Source organism: Pipistrellus hanaki, assembly GCF_964339955.1.
Source record: "Pipistrellus hanaki genome assembly, chromosome: 17".
Lineage (NCBI taxonomy): Eukaryota > Metazoa > Chordata > Mammalia > Chiroptera > Vespertilionidae > Pipistrellus > Pipistrellus hanaki.
In genome coordinates, this window is record NC_140519.1 from 14,576,083 (window position 1) to 14,595,858 (window position 19,776).

The following is a 19,776-nucleotide window of genomic DNA, read 5'->3' on the forward strand; positions in this document are numbered from 1 at the left end:
TAGGGAGATGAGATGATGCTGTGAAAAGCCAAGGGGGTGGGGTCTTCCACCTCCTCAAGCCCAGGCCCAGTTTCACAACCCTCCCCACCGGTGCCTTCATTTACATTTTACTGAGAGTCCGAGAGTGGAGGTGCAAACCTGAGTGACAACTACATCCCAGGCAGTTAGAGCTCGGGTAGTGAGTGGCACGACCAGTGGACGTGCAGGTTGGGGAGGGAGCATGGGGAGGGGCTCACCTCTACCTGCAGCTCAGCCCTGGGTGGTCACCTGGGTGGGTGTCCTGCCCTCCCCTGCCCTGCCCTGCCCTCCCCTCCTCTCCCCTTGTCATGTGGCCCAATGACCCCTCCCATTTGCATGCCAAAGAGCGTGTGGAGCCAGTGTTGATCCGGTCTCCAAAGCAGCCCTGAGAGGGGATGAGTGCTCCACCTCGGCTGAGACAGATGACCACTGACGCAGTGGCTTACAGTGACGCACCTTTCTCTCTGCAGGGCGGTGATGGCCCAGCCAGGCTCGCTGGGCTGCTTTCTGAGGCTGGGGGTGTGGGGGGAGTGGGCGTGAAGGGATTGTCCCTTGGTGGAAAGGGGTCTCTGCCATCAGGGGCAGAAGCTCAGTGGGACTGTGGCCTGCAGTTATGTGGAAGCACAGCTTGTAAGCGATGAACTTGGATACTTAGCTGAGGGGATCTGCAAACAGAATGGAGGTGGGGCTGGGTTCTTCTTGCTGAGATAGAGATATAGAGATAGAGAGATAAAGAGAGAGAGGGGAACCCCACTGGGAACAGGGCGTGGTGAACTGGGAACTTCTCAGCCTCACCGAATGGCAGGGCCTTCCGAGGAGACTTTAGAGTAGGGGTGTCGAACTCAATCAGAGAAGGGGCCAAAATCTAAAATCCAGCCTAAATCGCGGGCCGAATGGTTTACTGAACAGTCATAAACTGACAATGTCATAAACTGACAGCGGAGTGCAGTGATGACAGCGCGGTGCGGGCCACATTGCAAGGCCTGGCGGGCTGGATTTGGCCCGCGGGCCTTGTGTTTGACACATGTGCTTTAGAGAAACCCCCCAGGCGCGGTTGGATCGCCGTTGTCAATGCCCCAGAAAGTCAGAGACAAAAGCGCCACAGACTTAGTGACCAGCAGCGGAAATGCATCATCTTTGGTTACTGATGTCAGAAGCCAGACGGGGCCTCACAAGGCTTGCCTTTCCATCATCCATGTTCCTCTCCCCACGGCCCTCCTCCCGTCTCCACAGCAACGCCTCACCTCTCTGCATCCCCCTCTTGCGTCACATCCTCCTAGGACTCTGACTCTTTCTTCCACTTGTAAGGACCCCTGTGATTACACGGGCCCACCTCCCTGGGCCATTCAGGATAACCTCCCTAGGATGGACTGACTGGCACCCGATTGCTCATTGCACGGAGCCTGCTGTGTGCACAGGAGCTGGGGACCAGGGCGGGGACATCTTTGTTCTGGCCTGGCATTATCCTTGGTTTGCACAGGACGTGGGAGCTCAGAGAGGTGACAGCACTGGCGAAGGGCCACCAGAATTCAAACCTGGGTCTGTCTCATGGCTCTAAATCCCGTGCTCCCCCAGCCCCTGCACTTGGTAGGTATTGCTCTGCTGTTGACTGTTTTCTTAAGAGTTAAAATTGCAACTACAGATTCTGGTTAGCACCAAGTAGAAATATAAAGGCACCAAGTAGAAATATAAAGGCCCCGGGAGGCCAGTGAATACGTAATCATCGCTGACATGCTCTTATGATCAAGTAGCTATTGCATTTTTCCCGTTGGATTCAGTGCATATTTTGACTCTTATGTTTATCATAAAAGAAACCCAAAAGCCACAGGATGGCATCCGTTGCACACGACAGCTCTGTGTGTTCTCCTCCTGCAGGGAGGCGAATGTGCCTGTGAGCCTGTGCTTCCGGGCCGGTGTCGCCGGCCAGATGTCCTTTCTGTTCTGTTTTTACCCGAAATCCACAGACCTGGGGTTCCGAGCCTGCTGCCATGATACCCTACTGTGTTCGAGGGCTTTAGGAAATTCTCAGGGAAAATTTAATTTACTTTCCATGTTCAAAGGGGGTATGTGCGGGCCACGCTGTTAGAAGTGGAAGTTGCTGTGAAAGCCGACAATGGTGGGCTGGTGGGATGCCAGGGACGCTGGCCAAAGAGCCCGGTCACAAAGAACCCATGAGGTCCGAGTGTTGTGCCAGGAAGGCCAGAGGAGGAGGAACTCGCGGTGAGCCTTTGTTCTGGGCACCCAGCTACGACTTCCACGCGTAAGCAGAAGTGGGACCGGAGGCCAAAATAACTCCTAACTTACTCACCGCTCTGCAGTCATGACGATTAGGTTTGTGGGGCGGATTGTGGTGCTGGGTCAGAGCCCTGCAGGCATCCTGGCTCCTGGTCTGCTTTCTGAGGACTCCGGGAGGGCAGGCACCCTGTCAGGTGGGCCGAGGGGGTGGGACACAGGACACAGGGTCCAGCAGCCAGGGCTACCGGCCAGCGTTTATTCTAGGTCCTATCCAGGGCCTTGGCACTGTAGTGGGTCTTACAAAACCGGAAGCTGCCTTCTGTGCTGGGGCCCTTGCTCAGTCACTTACTATTTATTTTCCCTTTAACTTCTGTGAGCCCCATCTTTTTAATTTTTTAAAATGTTTATTGATTTTTAGAGCGAGAGGGAGAGGGAAAAAAGAGGAACATGCCAGCTGCCTCCCGCATGCTCCCTACTGGAGACCAAGAACCCAGCCTGGGTATGTGCCCTGACCGGGAATCGAACTGGTAACCTCTCGGTGGGTGCATGGGATGATGCCCAGCAACTGAGCCACACCGGCCAGGGCAGCCTCAGTTCTGTGAGGAGAAAACCCCCTAGAACAGCTTTTTATTTTTTTATTTTTTTATTTTATTGATTTTTCACAGAGAGGAAGAGAGAGGGATAGAGAGTTAGAAACATCGATGAGAGAGAATCATCGATCAGCTGCCTCTTGCACACCCCCTACTGGGGATGTGCCCGCAGCCAAGGTACATGCCCTTGACCGGAATCGAACCCGGGACCTTTCAGTCCGCAGTCCGATGCTCTATCCACTGAGCCAAACCGGTTTCGGCCTAGAACAGCTCTTTACAAAGCCCTTGGGAAGATCGGTGACATGACACTAAACGTGAGAGCTCTTCCCAAACACGGAGGATCGGACATCCAAGATGTCTTCCCACGACAGACGTCCATGGCGCCCACCCTGAGCCACCCCCAGCACCTGGGCCACACGCCCACCGCTCCCTGGCCCCAGGGGTCTGAGGGTAAGGGCTAACATCTCCCCCTTTCCTCTCTTCTCAGTACAGACAGTGATCAGGGACAGAAAGCGAAAACAAAGCAGAAGGTAAACATTTCATGGGAAATAGGCTTTAGAACAGGAATCCTCAAACTTTTTAAAGTGGGGGCCAGATCACGGTCCCTCAGAGAGCTGGAGGGCCGGACTATATGAACTACTAATTCCTACTGTAACACCTCGGCTGCGCTCACTGCCCAAAAAACCTGGCGGGCAGGATCAGACTCCTCTGCGGGTCGCATGTGGCCCGCGGGCCGTAGTTTGAAGACCCCTGCTTTAGAAGATAGTGAAACTTGTGATCTGCATTGTAATGGAGACTGTGCAGATGTGGTTGGAATCAGGGCCTGGCACTGCCCTGTCTAAACACGGGCCTCGAACACATCTTTTTTTTCTTTTTTTTTTAAAAATATATATTTTATTGATTTTGTACAGGGAGGAAGGGAGATAGTTAGAAACATCGATGAGAGAGAGTCATCGATCAGCTGCCTCCTGCACACCCCCTACTGGGGAAATGCCTGCAACCAAGGTACATGCCCTTGACCGGAATCGAACCCGGGACTTTTCAGTCCCCAGGCCGACGCTCTATCCATTGAGCCAAACCGGTTTCGGCTCGAACACATTTCTTACTTTCTCTGCACCACGATTCCATCTGTGAAATGGGGAATGACTGGGATCTGTCTGAGGGTGCCGAGACTCCAATGAGCTAACCAGGAAAAGTGCCTCAAGTTGTGCCCAGAAACTCAGCAGTGCGTCCTTGTCAGCTTTATTTTTATCATGCTAAAACTGTTCTTGGGGTTTTATATCAGAAACTGGAGTCCTAGCCTCCCTGATCTGAGCTACGCATTAGTGCTTGAGCCTTGGCCTTTTGTGGTGATGTATGCTGCGCAAATTAGATCAAGTAGATGTTTGAGTAAAGAAACACACCCTGGAACTGTTACAGTTTTGCTTGGTAGAAAGCTACGCGTCCTTCACTTAGCAAATAAACACACACATTCATCAGAAGAACAGGCATGAAAACAGACTGTGGGAAAACGAAAACCCTTCAGATGTCTGTGCTTTAGAATTAGGTCTAAGAGAAACAGAGAGGGATCCTGACCTATGTGCATTCACTTGTTCTTTTTGTTTGTGGATTTTGAAGTTTAAAAGCTACAGTCACGTTTAGAACACGTGTTGTGTTCTCTTTGGAAAAAAATTGAGTGTTAGTGCAGCAAACAGCACCACGCAGCACCACGTAGCTGGGGCTTGGGGCTTGTGCGAGACGCAGGGGCCTTTCTGCCGGAGAGGAAGCACCAACCACAGGAGGCAGGAGCAATGCCTACAGCTCCTGGGGGCAAGTGGCTGCCAGGCGTGGGCCACTCTTGTCTCACATTCCCCAGTAACTTAAGTGACTCAGCACTGAGAAAACCTAAAACGGAACAGGGCTGCCACCTTGTGGCCGTAAGGCGCCAGGTAAAATGAACATGTACGCTTGAAGGGTCAATTTTGCCCCTGGTACTCTCCCGCGGTTTTGCTCATGTTGATGATGATGTTGGTACCCAGAAGCCAACATTAGCCGGTGTCTACTCTTCCTGGGTTGGTCCTGTTTCTGAAATGAAAGGGAGGCAGGACTGTTGGGCATTTTAGCTACCAGCCTCAGTACAACAGAAAACCCTGGGGAAGGCGGACTCCTTGGGGACAATTTGGTGACTTCACTCATTCTCTCACGGGCCCCTTGCACACACACTGGTTAGGCGTTTCAGGGCCACAGTTTTCCTTGAGTTGAGAGCAGAATGGAATTGAAGGTTACCTGCAGGTGCTTCCTGGAGTGGCAGGTGCCTCCCTGGGCTTAGAGATGGAATAGGGAGGAGACGTACAAATAAGCAAACATCACAGAAAGAACAGAGATGGAAGAATTCCTGGCTCATCTTCTCTTCTCCCACCAGGAGCATCAAGGTTGGGGTAGGGTGAGGGGAGCGGGGAGGGGACTGGTTGGAACTTTCCTTCCTCAGGTGGGCACAGGGAGAAGGCTGCACCGGCTGGCACCTGGCAGTCACTCCTGGGCTATGTGGTTGGCGGCAAAGCTTCCAGGCTGCCATTGCCGGATGTGGGAAGCACTCACACTTCCTTCCTTCGCTGCTTCTGTTCCCCCCTTTCTCATTTCCTCTTTCTGGTTGTCCTTATTCCCTTCCATCCCTTTTCACTCTGTCTTCTTTCTCTCCCTCCTTCATTCTTTCACTTTATTCTTCTCAGCTTTCCCATCTCTCCTCTATATTTCATCTGTAAAAATAGTCCCTCACTTTTTCCTTGTCCTTTAATTTCCTCCAGGCTGTTCCTACTGGCCCTTCCCTCTCAGTGTTGTTCTGCAGACAAGCCCGCTTATCCAATCTGCAGCCCCTCCACACTCATCCGTGCCCACCAGTGTTTGCCGAATGGGTCTGGGGACACTGACCACCCCGATGCTGTGCCACAGGCCTTCGGCTTGAGAAACGAGGGCTGTGGACAGGTTTGGGAAGCGCTGGCCGGAGTTCTGCAGCCTCAGGTGTTCACCGTCACCCTGTTTTCCAGCCCCTGCCTTCATAACTACCTCTGCCTTCAACAAGGAGAGAACAAGACAAGTGGCCTCCCCGCAGTGGTCTGCAGACACACAGGAAGCCGGGTAATGTGCTTTTCTTTAAACTCGTCTTTTCACTTGTATGGTCGTCAGCCCCCAAGTCAACGTGGTGTGCTCGCGTTTCCCCGTTACTTGTTCAGTGCCTTTGGGCAAGGAGGACCTGACCTCAGAGTTGGAAAGCACTGGTCCCCTCCGTTTCTGTTGGACTTTAAAGCTGCATCTGTCTCTGAGGTCTGACTCCCCAGAAACACGCTATATAAAAATGGGGTGATAACACTGTCAGTCTCTCTGGGACCATGGACTCCAGCACCTCCTCTTTGGGGAACTTGAAACTGGCCCAGGCCTGAGCTCTGAGGGTTTCTAGGGACTCAAGGCCCAGGCTGGGAGGGACCACTCTCCTGCTGTCGGAGTAGGACACCAGGTGGCTGCACGTTCAAATCCCCACTGCTGCTCGCCGGCCACCCCAGCCTTTTCTTGAAAGACGAGGCTGTCAATACCTGCCACGTGGGGTTCTTATGAGAACTGAATTAGCGAACATCATTGAAGAGGTGGCGGGGTGAGCTGTCTGGAGTTGATGGGAGCTGCACTGTACTTTCCTACCTCAGTACTTTAAGATGCCTAAATGAATGACACCTGCTGTTGTTAGATTATCTTTTTTTAAAAAAATATTTTATTAATTTTTTTACAGAGGCAGGGAGAGAGATAATTAGAAGCATCGAGAGTCATCGATCAGCTGCCTCTTGCACACCCCTACTGGGGATGTACCCGCAACCAAGGCACATGCCCCTGACCGGAATCGAACCCGGGACCCTTCAGTCCGCAGGCTGAAAGCTCCATCTACTGAGACAAACTGGTTTTGGCTAGATTATCTTTTAAATACAGACACAGTTCTATTGATTTTAGAGAGAGGAAGGGAGAGGAAAAGGGATAGAAACATCAATGACAAGAGAATCATTGATGGACTGCCTCCTGCATGTCCCTCATTGGGGATGGAGCCCAAAACCCAGGCATGAGTCCAGACTGGGAATCAAACTGTGACCTCCCGGTTCATGGGTTGTTCAAACACTGAGCCACGCCTGCCAGGCTAGAGATCTTCGAAGCTGACACTCCACCTAACTTTCCATCCAACCAATTACAACTCATAATTCTAGCCCATTTTAGCATAGAACCTAAAATGCAACATTCATGGTTTTTTACTCTGCTTTATTTCCCCCAAAGAATTATAAAATTGTGTTGCTTTCGAGAACAAGACTCTGAAACATTCACCCATGTCTGGTGCCCTCATTCTAGTCATAGTGAGTTAGAGTTTTCCAAGTGTGATGTCAGGTGACACTAGCCTCTGTCACAGACATGACTTGGCTTCCCATTTCCTTTTACCTGTGATGTCCAGTATAACTTTAATGTTTGACTTCAAGTCAAAACTCTAGTCATTACCCCAGACTGTGCAGGTGAGCTGGGTGGAGTGCAGGGAGGGTCCTGGGGGTGTCTGGGGAACTAGTGCTTGCATGGGCATCAAGGACAAGCCTTCCTGGGACTCACATGGCTCAAGCAAGTTCTTGTTCAATTGATAGAATTCCTTAAAATGTCAGCAAACTTATCAAGGGCGATTTTCCCACTGAAATATGCTTTTATATTGTGGTCAGGCCAGACAGGATACAGAATATCTGGGTTTCTGCAGATCCATGCTGGCCAGGTAATCCAGTCATGGATGAAGAGCCTCGGTTCAAGGCAGTTGTCACCGTCCAGCGAATGAGAACCGGCACTGGGACCAGGGTGGGACCTGGGCAGGAGCTCTGCCTGCTCCAGGCGGTCAGGTGTCCTTGGGGACAACAGGCTTCCTGAGGCTGTCAAGAGGGCTCAGCCACTTCTAGCGCGAGTGAAATGGTTCCTGCTTCTGCTCTAGGTACTGCATGGAGTTCAAGACTGAGTCACTGACTCACCACTGCGCCAGGGAAAACCGCCCTCTGACGCGATGGATGCAGTACCTGCGAGAGGGGTTCACGGTGTGTGTCAACTGTCAGCCTCCAGCCATGAACTCGGCAAGCCTCCGCTGTTCCGGAGACGGCCTGGACTCTGACGGGTAAGTGACGGAAAGGGGTTGAAGGACTTGTCCTGTTACTCATTCGCAGAGATCTGTCCTCTGTGTGTCCTCAACACATGTCCGGTACAGAGCACATGAGGTATGAGTTGGAGAGAGAACACAAGGCGTGTGAAGACTCTCCTCCTGGCCATTCGAGAGTCCAGTTCACACTGTGGGACTTCAGGGGTGAATTTAGATTCTGGGGCACAGTTCCTAAGTGACTACCAAAGACCACCCTAAATGACTTAGTCATTTAGGTGACTTAAAATATGTAGATTTGAGTCCCACCTGAATCTGCACCTTTAGGGGTAGATTTAAAATATATATATATTGATTGTTTTCACAGAGAGGAAGGAAGAATGATAGAGAGCTAGAAACATTGATGAGAAACATCGACCAGCTGCCTCTTGCACACCCCACACTGGGGATGTGCCCGCAACCAATGTACATGCTCTTGACTGGAATCGAACCTGGGACCTTTCAGTCCGCAGACCGATGCTCTATCCACTGAGCCAAACCGGTTTCGGCTAGGGGTGGATTTTTAACAATTTCATAGGTCGGGGATCAGTGAGTATTTTCTGTAGGCGCCAGACAATAGATATTTTTGGGCCACATAGTCTCTATCACAAGTACTCAACTCTGCACCATAGCATAAAAGCAGCCAGACATACTATGTAAACTGATGAGCCTAGCTTTGTTCTAATATTAGTGTTAGTGGGCACTAAAATTTGAATTTCCTATTTTGATTTTTATCAACTCTTTCAAAATGTCTACAGAAAAGTGTGGGGTGAACTGGATTTGGCTCATGGATTGCAGATTGCTGACCCTTGCCCAGATGGTTCATTCCTGCAGCTGGTTCAGAACCATTGCTTAGTGTAGTCATGAGATCATGGTTGAGATAGGAGTGGTAGGCTCAGCTTTTCAGGGTCATAAACCTACAGAAATCTACCGATTGTCCTAAAGAATTGACCCATAACTCATTTATCAGTTAAAACTAATAATGCTATTTGTAACCAAGAGAAAGGTAGACTTCGTGCTGGGTACGGATCACGGTTTTTAAGTATGTCAGATGAAACTGGTAAAAATATACATTAGAAAGTAAAATATGGACCTTTCTAAAGGCTTAATAACTTGAATTTTCTTTTATTAGTCACTTGTGCCTAACAGCCTCTGTGTTGAGTATACCATATGAACAATAAAGTGGGTAAGGAATTCATATGAAAGAGAAACTTAATACTTACTTATTACTTTTTCTGAATACCTCATCCATATTTTGACTTGAAATGAATTTATAATTTAATTTGTATCCATAAAGTACCTTAAACCCTGGCTGAGGTTCCAGTGATTTTAAATATAATAATCTGGCTTTACTCTTTCATTTTTTTTCATTATGGAATCAAAGAGTTGGAAAGGATTATAAGATTATTTGGTTCAGACCCCTCTAATTTAAATATACATGACACAGGAAGCCTTTCCATTATGTGGCACTTTATATACTCAAGTCAAGTAACAAATACAATGACCTCAAATTTCAATAGAACCCAAAGGGAAACTCAGTTTGCAATCATTTCAAAAAATTTCAGTTTACAATGTCTTTAAAAACTCCATGTATGATGATTCTTTAAAAAAAAAACCAAAATTTTATAAATTAGAATTTTTAGTTTGCTTTAGATGTAAATAACATTTCACAATATTGTTTCAGAAGTCAGATTCTCCACTGGCAAGCAATTGGCAACCCTCGATGTCAAGGAACTTGGAAAAAAGTCCGGCGAGTAGACCAGTGTTCTTGTCCTGCTGTGCACAGTTTTATATTTATATAGACCGTGAGGTAAATATTTGTAAACAGGCTAAATAGTTGTAAACAGGCTAAATAGTATCAAGTCATGTTTAATGCTTCATAAACCTTGAAAAATTGTGTGGCCGAGTTCCTGAGACACGTCATGGCCATACTCTGAAGGAGAAAGACAATTTAGGTGCTAATTTTCAAGAAACATGGCGCTCAGTTGAGGACTCACCCTGAAGTCTCCTGTGGTTTTGTGTCCTTGACCTCCCACATAGTCTTCATTCTACAGGTGGTCCATGCAACACAAAATACATCTGTTTGCACTAGAATTACTACAACATAGTCCATTTGTTGGTAAGTTGTCATATAATGGTATCCGTGCTTTGAATATTGCATTTTTTCCTCCCCTTTCTGTAATCTTAAAAAATGTATAGATATATGTACACTCACATTTCTTATGTTATTCCACAAACTCTGAAATGACTAATTTCAAGCAAAAATCTCACAAATAATTTTCCATAGGACAAGTTATTTAAGATATAGTAAACATTCTGTAATAATCCAATAGCTCTGCAAAAAATACTTACTTTTTAATTAACTAAAGAATAGTTCTTCAAAGAGCAATGAGTTCCTTTAAATATACTTTTAATGAGAAACTTTGGCACCAATGACAAACAATTATGAAAATTCTACCATCTTTAGAATCTAAGATTATTGCTAAAGCCTGAAACTGACCAAAATCATCTTTCAAATTTAGTTGTGAATTCACTACTTATTTTCTGCAGCATATCATATTCATTTTCTTATGTTTGGAGTGGAAGACAGGAATAGATTATTGAAGGCTGGGATTTTATTATAGATCTTTGACCTCACAAGTAACAAATATAGTGACATAGAGTACTAGTCTATTTTATGATTGGAAAATCAGTGAGACAAAGTCGCTTAAGCATCTGGGATGCCAAGTGATTCTGCAAGTCAGCCACGGAGCCAAATCCGGCTTCTCATACAGAAGTGGGCTTCGATGGGAAGCCGGACTATGCCAAAGACGGTGCTGTAAAAGTGCAGCCCTTTCCTTTAACAAATCTTAAATCCAGGATATTTTCTTTGGAAAATAGAATCTCAAGATTTAAATTGTATGAAATTCATTTGTATAAAATATTTTACACTAGCAAATGATTTATATATTTATATTTCTCTATACTTATCATGTAATGACAATAGCAAGCTTAATAGAGATGGAAAATGTTTAATACTGAGAGTATTCAATTTCCTGACTAAATATTCACTTAACTGTCTGTGATTTTTATGGTAAATTCTTCAGAAATTATTAATAAACAAATTTACGTCTCATCAAGAGTTAAGAGTTCAACTGTAAGTTCAGTATTAACATTTTATGATCATTTCTAACATTTGTCAAGCAAGGTTTTTGAAAATATACCTGGGTAGTTTTCAATGTTACTTAAAATTTTTATACCAGTAAATAAACTTTCTGTTCACATTTTAAAAGCTCTTTACTTGTTTGATTAAAAAATACTCAAATTTTCTGGGCTGGTTAGAGAATGAACAAAAGTTCACCAAAACCACCTTTGGAATTGACAGTATGATAACTAACAGCAATAAAGTTATGATGGATTTAAGATTTAATATGTCATAACATTTAGCATATTTGAATCGAATAAAATCAAATTTTTACTTTATACATTTAGTTTTTAATGCATAGCCATTAATTACTTCCATCTTGTATATTTTTATAATTTCTATTCCTGAGAAAAATTTCATTAGCTAGACTTAACTTCTAATAATAGTTTGAAATGCTTGTTTTTAATTCTTGCAAAGCCCAAGAAATAAGGTCAGAACTGAAACATGTAGTCCAAGTGGTTAATGAAGAAGCAAAATTTTTATTTTCAAAGTTAGAATATTTAAAGGAGGACACCAAAGAGGTCTTAATGAGTACTTTAGAGTTAGGGGCCTGTCCACAGGAACTCTGCAATGGTATATTGTCCCTAGAACTACTTAATATTAATGGGCTGATTTTCAAAAGTGCAGGTGGAAAGTAATTTGAACAAAAATAAACACACCCACACTCAGGAAGGGGAAAAAGAACTCCGGATCATTTAAAAGAAAAATGTTAGACTCATCAAGAAACAGAGAGGACCCAAATAAAATCAGAAACGAAAGCGGTAAAATAATAACCGACACCACAGAAATACGAAGAATTGTGAAAAAATTACTATGAAAAACTATACGCCAACAAGCTGGACAACGTGGATGAAATGAACACATTCTTAAAAAAATACAATCTCCCAAAACAATCAGGAAGAACCAGAAAACCTGAATAGGCCAATAATAACTGATGAAATAGAAGTAGTAATAAAAAAACTCGCAGCAAACAAAAGCCCTGGTCCGAATGCTTCATAAGGGAGCTTCAAAGAACAACTAACACCTATCCTCAAATTATTCCAAAAAGTCCAAGAGGAAGGAACATTTCCAAGCTCTTTTTATGAGGCCAGCATTATCCTAATTCCAAAACCAGATAAAGACACTACAAAGAAAGATAACTACAAGCCAATATCCCTGTTGATCATAGATGCTAAAATCTTCAACAAAATATTAGTAAATAGGAGCCAGCAATGTATTAAAAATATTATACACCATGACCTAGGGGGATTTATTCCAGAGATGCAAGGCTGGTACAATATTCACAAATCAGTAAACGCGATACATCACATAAACAAATTAAAAGACAAAAATCACATGACCATATCGACATAGAAAAAGCATTTGGCAAAATCTAACATCCATTAATTTTTTTTTTAAATTTCAGAGAGGGAGAGAAAAAATCAGTGATGAGAGAGAATCATTGATTGGCTTTCTCATGCATGCCACCCACTGGGGATCGAGTCTGTAACCCAAGAAATAAATTGTTTAGTTCTATTCTGGCATGCAAATTTTTATCAGCCATCTTGTCTAGATATGTGCAAACAATGCAAAATAAACCTGATTCTGCCCTCTGAAGATATTCTAGTGATGGTTCATACAGTACTGCAAGTTGATTTAGAAAGCAAAGACCTGACCATTCTGAGTGTAAAGCAATGCTGAGAATATTCAATATGAAGAGCATATTGATATAGAAATTGATATAGAAATGAAACTGCTAGGTCAAGGTGACAGCTGGACATACTCACTTACCCTCTCCTCCCCCAAGTCCCACTGACATTACAAGACTTAGAAAAGAGGGTTCATAACATAGATGAGGAGGAAAGTGGTGTGAAAATCAGCCCAGATTTTGAAGACTGGAAACAAACAGGATTCCACTGATGAATAAACCAGAATTGAGGGACTATACCCTTTAGAATACGGAGACAAGAAAATGGAATCAGAGGTGAGAGCCATTCTTCCTGGGAAGGAAAGTCCCACTGAGCACCAAATAAGGTGATTTTTAAAAAACCGCTACCCTGAGAGCAAATAAATTTAAGGACTAGGAATCAAAGGCAAGAGTCAGCAAACTTTAGGCTAAATCTTGCTGGCTATTTTTGTAAATACAGTTTTAGGGAACACAGTCACGCCCACTCACTCACATATTTATGTCTATGGCTAATGCCAAGCAGAGCTGACAGAAGAAACCACAAAGCCTAAAATATTGTATCTGGCCCCTTTCAGGAAGTTTGCCCACTCTCTGGCTTACACCATCAACATTTAATGTAACTATTTAAAAAAAATGTTTTTATTGACTCAAGAGGGTGAGGGAGAAACATCAATCAACTGCATCCTACATGCGCCCTACTGGGGTTCAAGTCCACAACCCTGGCATGTGCCCTGACTGGGAATAGAACGGGCGACCTCTTGGTGCATGGGATGGCGCTCAACCAACTAAGCAACACTGTCCAGGGCTAATGTAACTATTGATGTGGTTAGAATCGGGTGTACTTTTTTTCCTGTCTGTCCTTGTAATTTTGTTTTTGCCCCACCCCCTCACCTTTGTCTTTCATGTTATTTGAATAATTTTTAATATTCCATTTTAATTTATCAATTGGGTATATATCTACAATATATTCTTTTAAATGGTTGTTCTGGGGTTTCAATATCATAGCTAACTTTTTAGTTTAAGAGTTAATACTCTTAATATCACACTGCATGTAAATCAGAAAGTCATCACAGGAATAACTGAAAACAACTCTGAGAGACTGAATATAAACAGACACTAGTCAGACCTTCGTATGACAACAAACTCTGACCCACAAACTCTGCAGCAACTAGCTGAGGATGCCAAAGCAACCTGTACTGCAATCCACCGACAGGACTTTGTCAATGGCTGCCAACATCCCTATTCTTTGTCCCCACTACCAACTCAGAACCAATCAGAGAAAGCCAAGTATGTTCTCCGAACAATTACACAAGATGCCACTGTTAGCTGGCCAGCTCCCAGCTTTCTCATGCCAATGACCTCTAGTCAGGGCAGCCTGCTCTCTCCTTTCCCTCTGAAGCTTTCCCACTATAAAACTTGGCCTGCTCAATTCTCTGCCAAACACAAGTGATGGTGACTGACTCCCTTGTTATAGGAAGCTCTGAGTACCATGTGATACATTTGCACAATGGAATACTATTGGGCCGTAAAAAAGGAAATCTTACCTTTTGTGACAGCATGGATGGACCTGGAGAGCATTATGCTGAATGAAATAAGCCAGTGAGAGAATGACAAGTACCATATAATTTCACTTATGTGGAATCTAATGAACAAAATAAACTAACAAAATAGAAACATACTCATAGGAACAGAGAACAGACTGACAGCTGTCAGAGGGGAGTCAGGTTGGGGAGTCAAGTAAAAAGGTGAAGGGATTAAGAAAAAAACAAACAAACAACCCCCCCCCCCCCAAAAAAAAAAAAAAAAAAAAAAAAAAAAACAGAAAAAAAGCAAACCCGAAACCCAAAACTAGACAGACAACAGTATGGTGATTACCAGAGGAAAAGGGGTGCTGGGGAGGTAGAAAAGAGTAAAGGGGGGGATAGATGGTGATGCAAGACTTGACTTGGAGTGTTGAACACACATTACAATACAGATGATGTATAGAATTATACACCCCAATAAATTCAATTAAAAAAAAAGGCTGAGTAAACAGCCTGTTTGCTCTCATTTTTGAGTGGTCTTTATTTATTCCCACAACTCAAATGCTCAAAAGCATAATAGGTAAATAACTATGATATAATCATAGGATGTATTACTGTACAGAAATGAAAATGAACAAGCTACAGCTACATATAAATAAATACCGTATTTTTCGGACCATAAGACGCACTTTTCCCCCCCCAGAAGTTGGGGTAAAAAGTCCCTGCGTCTTATGGTCCAAATATAGCCTACACATATACTGTAAAAAAAAAGTTTTTTTACTTGCCTGGCTCTGTGTGCTTGCCCGGCTCTAAAATGGTTCTAAATGCTGCTGTTTACTTTACAGGGTTGATTACATGTGTTTATGACTGTGATGTTGGGTTTTAATGCACATAAAATATTTTAGGACACTATTTGTTTCAGAATCTTTTTTTCTTCATTTCCCTTCTCTAAAAACTGGTGCGTCTTATGGTCCGGTGCGTCTTATGGTCCGAAAAATACGGTATGTTGGATGAAAGAAAAAATAGCAAAGAATACATAGAATAATTAATTTAATTTCCTTAAATGCCTCAAATCATTTTGCCTTTGCAGATTGGCTCCACGGTGGGGTCTTAGCCCGGCTACTTACCGTCTGTGCTGTAGCCTTCACCTCTAGCACATGAGAAGCCCAACGCTACTTCACTGGTGGAAGCCTAGAAACCTCTCAGGTGTTTTCTGAGACTGTCCAGTTCTGGGCATGGGCATGGCCTAAATTCTCCGGTTCACTCGTCCTTCAAAGCCCTCAACCCATGAATCTTCCTCTCAGGATTTCCAGCCTGTCTGCTGCCTGCCTCCTCTCTGTCCCTAGCCCCAGGCAGCTGTAGGTAATGTTTTTAAGGCTGAGAATTCAGAAGAGGGCAAAACAAAGACAAATCTCTGAATAAAACCCCCGAACTGGTTAAAAGACGCTACCACAATTCTGAGCACAGGGTCCGAGCTGCCCTGTCAAGCTACACCGAGTAATATACTTTAGTTTTAGAAAAATTTATATTGGGATATTTTCAACAAAAATGATATAGAAAAAAATATTGGGGGAACCTGGAGCAAATATACATGAGACCTCTCTGTATTATTTCTTACAACTGCATGTGAATCTACAATAATCTCAACAAAAATTTTAATTAAAAAAAATCAGATTTAAGATGACAAAATTTAAAAATACATTATCATTTATTTTGCTCTTTTTATGTTTCCAAAAGTTATATGATAAAAATGTTTTAATTAAATCTAACCTAGCTTTTAATAAGTAAAATAAAATTTTAAATAAGCAAGCACCACACTATAGTATAATTGATAGTAATCTTTTAAAAAAGATTACTTAGCAACTTAGATTTATTTACTGCATGTTTGAAACAAGGAAGTTGACTTATAGGTCCACGCTGGTTCATGCTGCCTGCTTTGGCACTTACCATCAAAATGTCTGCAAGAAACACAGTGACAGTATCCAGTCTAACAAAACAGACCAAGCCAGGAAGCACAGAATAATCACCCACATTTCTGTTCACTCTGCGTAGAGTAACAAATTCAGGTACAATGGGAAAGTCATGTATAATGCAGTAAGAAATGAAATACAGGTTACAAAATGCTAACATTTAACTTCTTATGCAAATAGTTCATTATTTTCACTCACTTGTTAAATAAATAAAGCACATGTAACTCAAATGCTAAATAGCTAAATTCTCTAAAGAATTAAATGTTGGTGAAAACTCGAAACTGTCTAGTAAAGTATGTGTGACCTTGTTTAGTATTAATCATACATGTGAAAATGATCATGGTTGCCAGAACTGGTTTGGCTCAGTGGATAGAGCGTGGGCCTTCGGACTGAAAGGTCCCGGGTTCGATTCCGGTCGGGGGCATGTACCTTGGTTTCGGGCACATCCCCAGTGGGGGCTGTGCAGGAAGCAGCTGATCGATGACTCTCTCTCATCAATGTTTCTAACTCTCTACCCCTCTCTCTTCCTCTCTGTAAAAAATCAATAAAACATATTAAAAAAAAAAAAAAGAAAAAAAAAAAAGAAAATGATCATGGTTAACATCAATGCAAGCATTTACAGAACATTATTTAGGCACATGTTGATATATTAAACAAAAATATCAGAGAAAGTATTTATGACACCAGGTTATAAATAAGCTTTACTTAAAACCATTTTGTTAAAGTTTTAACATTGAAACAAAAGTCAAATATTCCTAAATGAGACATGAAGCAAATCTTGGTAATAGTACAAATTTTGTCCAATGGTATTACTATTTAAGATTTTTCTTTTATAGAAAACTACTGAAAGGAAAATTAAAGTATGCTAAAACCCAGACTACTTTGTATCATTCTATAAGCAAATGTCTTAGTAGTTACTGTATCAAGGCCATAAATCAAGTCAATACCTCTTATGTGAAAAGACCATTATTATTCACTGATTTAGAAACTTCACCTTCATTTATATGTTCTGGACTTGAAGTCAGCATACAAACCCAGAACAGGTTAACAGAAATACATTTTTTTCTCTCAGTAGGTTTTCATCTTTTTTACTAGTACTAGATTTGGGGGTGAGGTAATGAGAGCATCAAGGTTTGACAAATTTACATTTTATCCAAGTAAAAAGGATCTTAAAGAAAAATACTAAATGCTTTAAACAAAAATGTTAACATAGATCAATGACCACCAAGTTTCAAACAAAAGGTGATGATCAAAATATGTAATTGACCTTTCATCATCAAGCTTTTACACATTCAGTCATCACTGTCTGAGCAAATCAGTTTTAGCTTCTTCATAGTCCTCCATCTGTCTTTTAACATAACACTTGTTCGATTGTTGAATTTATAGTGTAATAGTATTTTAGTCCAGTTTCCCTCTCCATATTTCCTCACGCCAGATAGCAGATTCTTGTCTTCTTCCCAAATCCATGCCTTTTGATAAAAAATTAAAGTTATTTAGAGAAACAACTCTTTATATTTTTTAATGAGGTATAATTGACAAATAATATATTAGTTTCAGGTGTACAACATGATTCACTATTTGTATAAAAAAATCATCAGAATAAACCTAGTTAACATCCATCAAAAGTAAAATAGTTATTTATAGAAAGAAGTCTTTAAAGAAAATACCTACTATAAATGAAACTATTTAAAATATTAGTTTCTTAAAGATGGAAGAATTCTGTATACATTTCTTAGATTTATGTAAGACCTTATCTACACTAATAAGAGAGAAACCTGCAAACTGATTGTACCTCCACTAAGCCCACAAGCCAATCAGAAGTGAGTATGCAAATTAATCCAACAAGATGGCTGCGGCCATGGAGCTAGCAGGAGGCTTAGGTTTCTCCGGCAATGGAGGAAGCCAAGCTTCCCGCCCATCCTGGCTGGCCCTGGCCTCTACTCAAGGCTACAAAGTTTCAATTATAGGAGATAAATCCTAGATACCAGGGACTCAACTTGGGTCACCGAGGGGCATGGCCGGCCTGTAAACCACCACAGGCCCCTCACCCAGGCTGCCCCATGCCCCAAGGGAACCCCCACCCTGATCCAGGACACCCTTCAGGGCAAACCAGCCGGCCCCCACTCATGCAACATGCCTCTATCTAATAAAAGAGTAATATGCAAATTGACCATCACTCCAACACACAAGATGGCTGCCCCCATGTGGTCAAAGATGACTGTCCTCATGTGGACAGAAGATAACTGCCACAAGATGGCCTGCAAGGGAGGGCAGTTGGGGGGGGGGGGGAGGGGAAGAAGAGGACCCAGGCAAGCAGGGAAGGGCAGTTAGGGGTGACCAAAACCAGCAGAGGAGGGAAGTTGGGGGCGACCGAGCAGGGGGGATGGACCCAGGCCTACAGGGGAGGTTAGTTGGGGGGGGGGGGGGCGGAGGGGGGGACCAGGCCTGCAGGGGAGGGCAGCTAGGTATCATCAATCAGGCTGGCAGTGGTTAGGGGGTGAACGGGCTGGCAGGCAGAAGTGGTTAGGGGAAATCAGGAAGGGAGGCAGGTGAGCAGTTGGGAGCCAGCAGTCCCAGATTGTGAGAGAGATGTCTGACTGCCTGTTTAGGCCTGATCCTACTGGGCAGTCGGACATCTCTCGAGGGGTCCCAGATTGGAGGGTGCGGGCTGGGCTGAGGGACAGCCCCCCTCTATGCACGAATTTCATGCACTGGGCCTCTAGTCCCAATATATAAAAACCCTAGGTCCATCACTATTGTAGGCTTGACCAATTAGAAGTCAGTCCTAAAGTCAGCAATGGGTTGCCGTGGCGACCCAGCACTGACTGCTGAGGGGGCTGCCAATCAGGCCTGGAGAGAGGCCTGAAGAGAGAAGCAGGGTCTGATCCATAGCCTCTGAGGCACCTGTTGATCAGCACTAGCCTCTTTCTCTCCAGGTCTGGCCAGCAGCCACTCTTCCATTTCTCTCCAGGCCTCCACAGGGGCTAGTGACCAGCCCCACCTTTTGATCAGGCCCCATTGATAGGCCCAGAGACACTGACTGGCATTGAAACCAACCAATCAGAACCAAATTGGCTGGCAGAGGGCAGTTGGGGCCATCAGGCTGGCAGGGGAAGGCGGGAACCAGGCTTGTAGGAGAGGGCAGTTGGGGGTGATTGGGTCAGCAGGGGAGCAGTTAGACATTAATCAGGCTGGCAGGGGAGCAGCTGGGGGGTAATCAGGCTGGCAGGCAGAAGCAGTTAGGGGCAATCAGGCAGACAGGCGAGCAGTTAGGAGCCAGCATTCCCAGACTGTGAGAGGATGTCCAACTGTTGGTTTAGGCCCAATCCCACAGGCTGGGCTGAGGGACACCCCTCCCGCCCCCCCCCCCCCCCCCCGTGCACAAATTTCTTGCACTGGACCTCTAGTATTTATCATAAGATT

General features: G+C 44.1%; 2 protein-coding genes across 4 annotated transcripts in view; one reads left to right on the forward strand and one right to left on the reverse strand.

The window, feature by feature from the left end:
- SBSPON (somatomedin B and thrombospondin type 1 domain containing) overlaps positions 1 to 11,281 on the forward strand; it is a 25,862-nt gene extending 14,581 nt beyond the window's left edge. Inside the window, exons 3-5 of the mRNA XM_084865017.1 lie at positions 5,867 to 5,957; positions 7,816 to 7,992; positions 9,695 to 11,281. Coding sequence (XP_084721143.1) covers positions 5,867 to 5,957; positions 7,816 to 7,992; positions 9,695 to 9,812 — 386 coding nt within the window. The 3' untranslated portion in view covers positions 9,813 to 11,281. The remainder of the gene's footprint in view (positions 1 to 5,866; positions 5,958 to 7,815; positions 7,993 to 9,694) is intronic.
- TERF1 (telomeric repeat binding factor 1) overlaps positions 10,004 to 19,776 on the reverse strand; it is a gene marked incomplete at its 3' end in the record, with an annotated part of 38,576 nt that continues 28,803 nt past the window's right edge. For 2 of the 3 annotated variants that reach the window (XM_084865013.1, XM_084865011.1), the window contains one exon: positions 10,844 to 17,822. In XM_084865013.1, coding sequence (XP_084721139.1) covers positions 17,646 to 17,822 — 177 coding nt within the window. Of the gene's footprint in view, positions 10,157 to 10,843; positions 17,823 to 19,776 lie in introns of those variants that run through there. The other variant, XM_084865012.1, reaches the window with a different exon arrangement.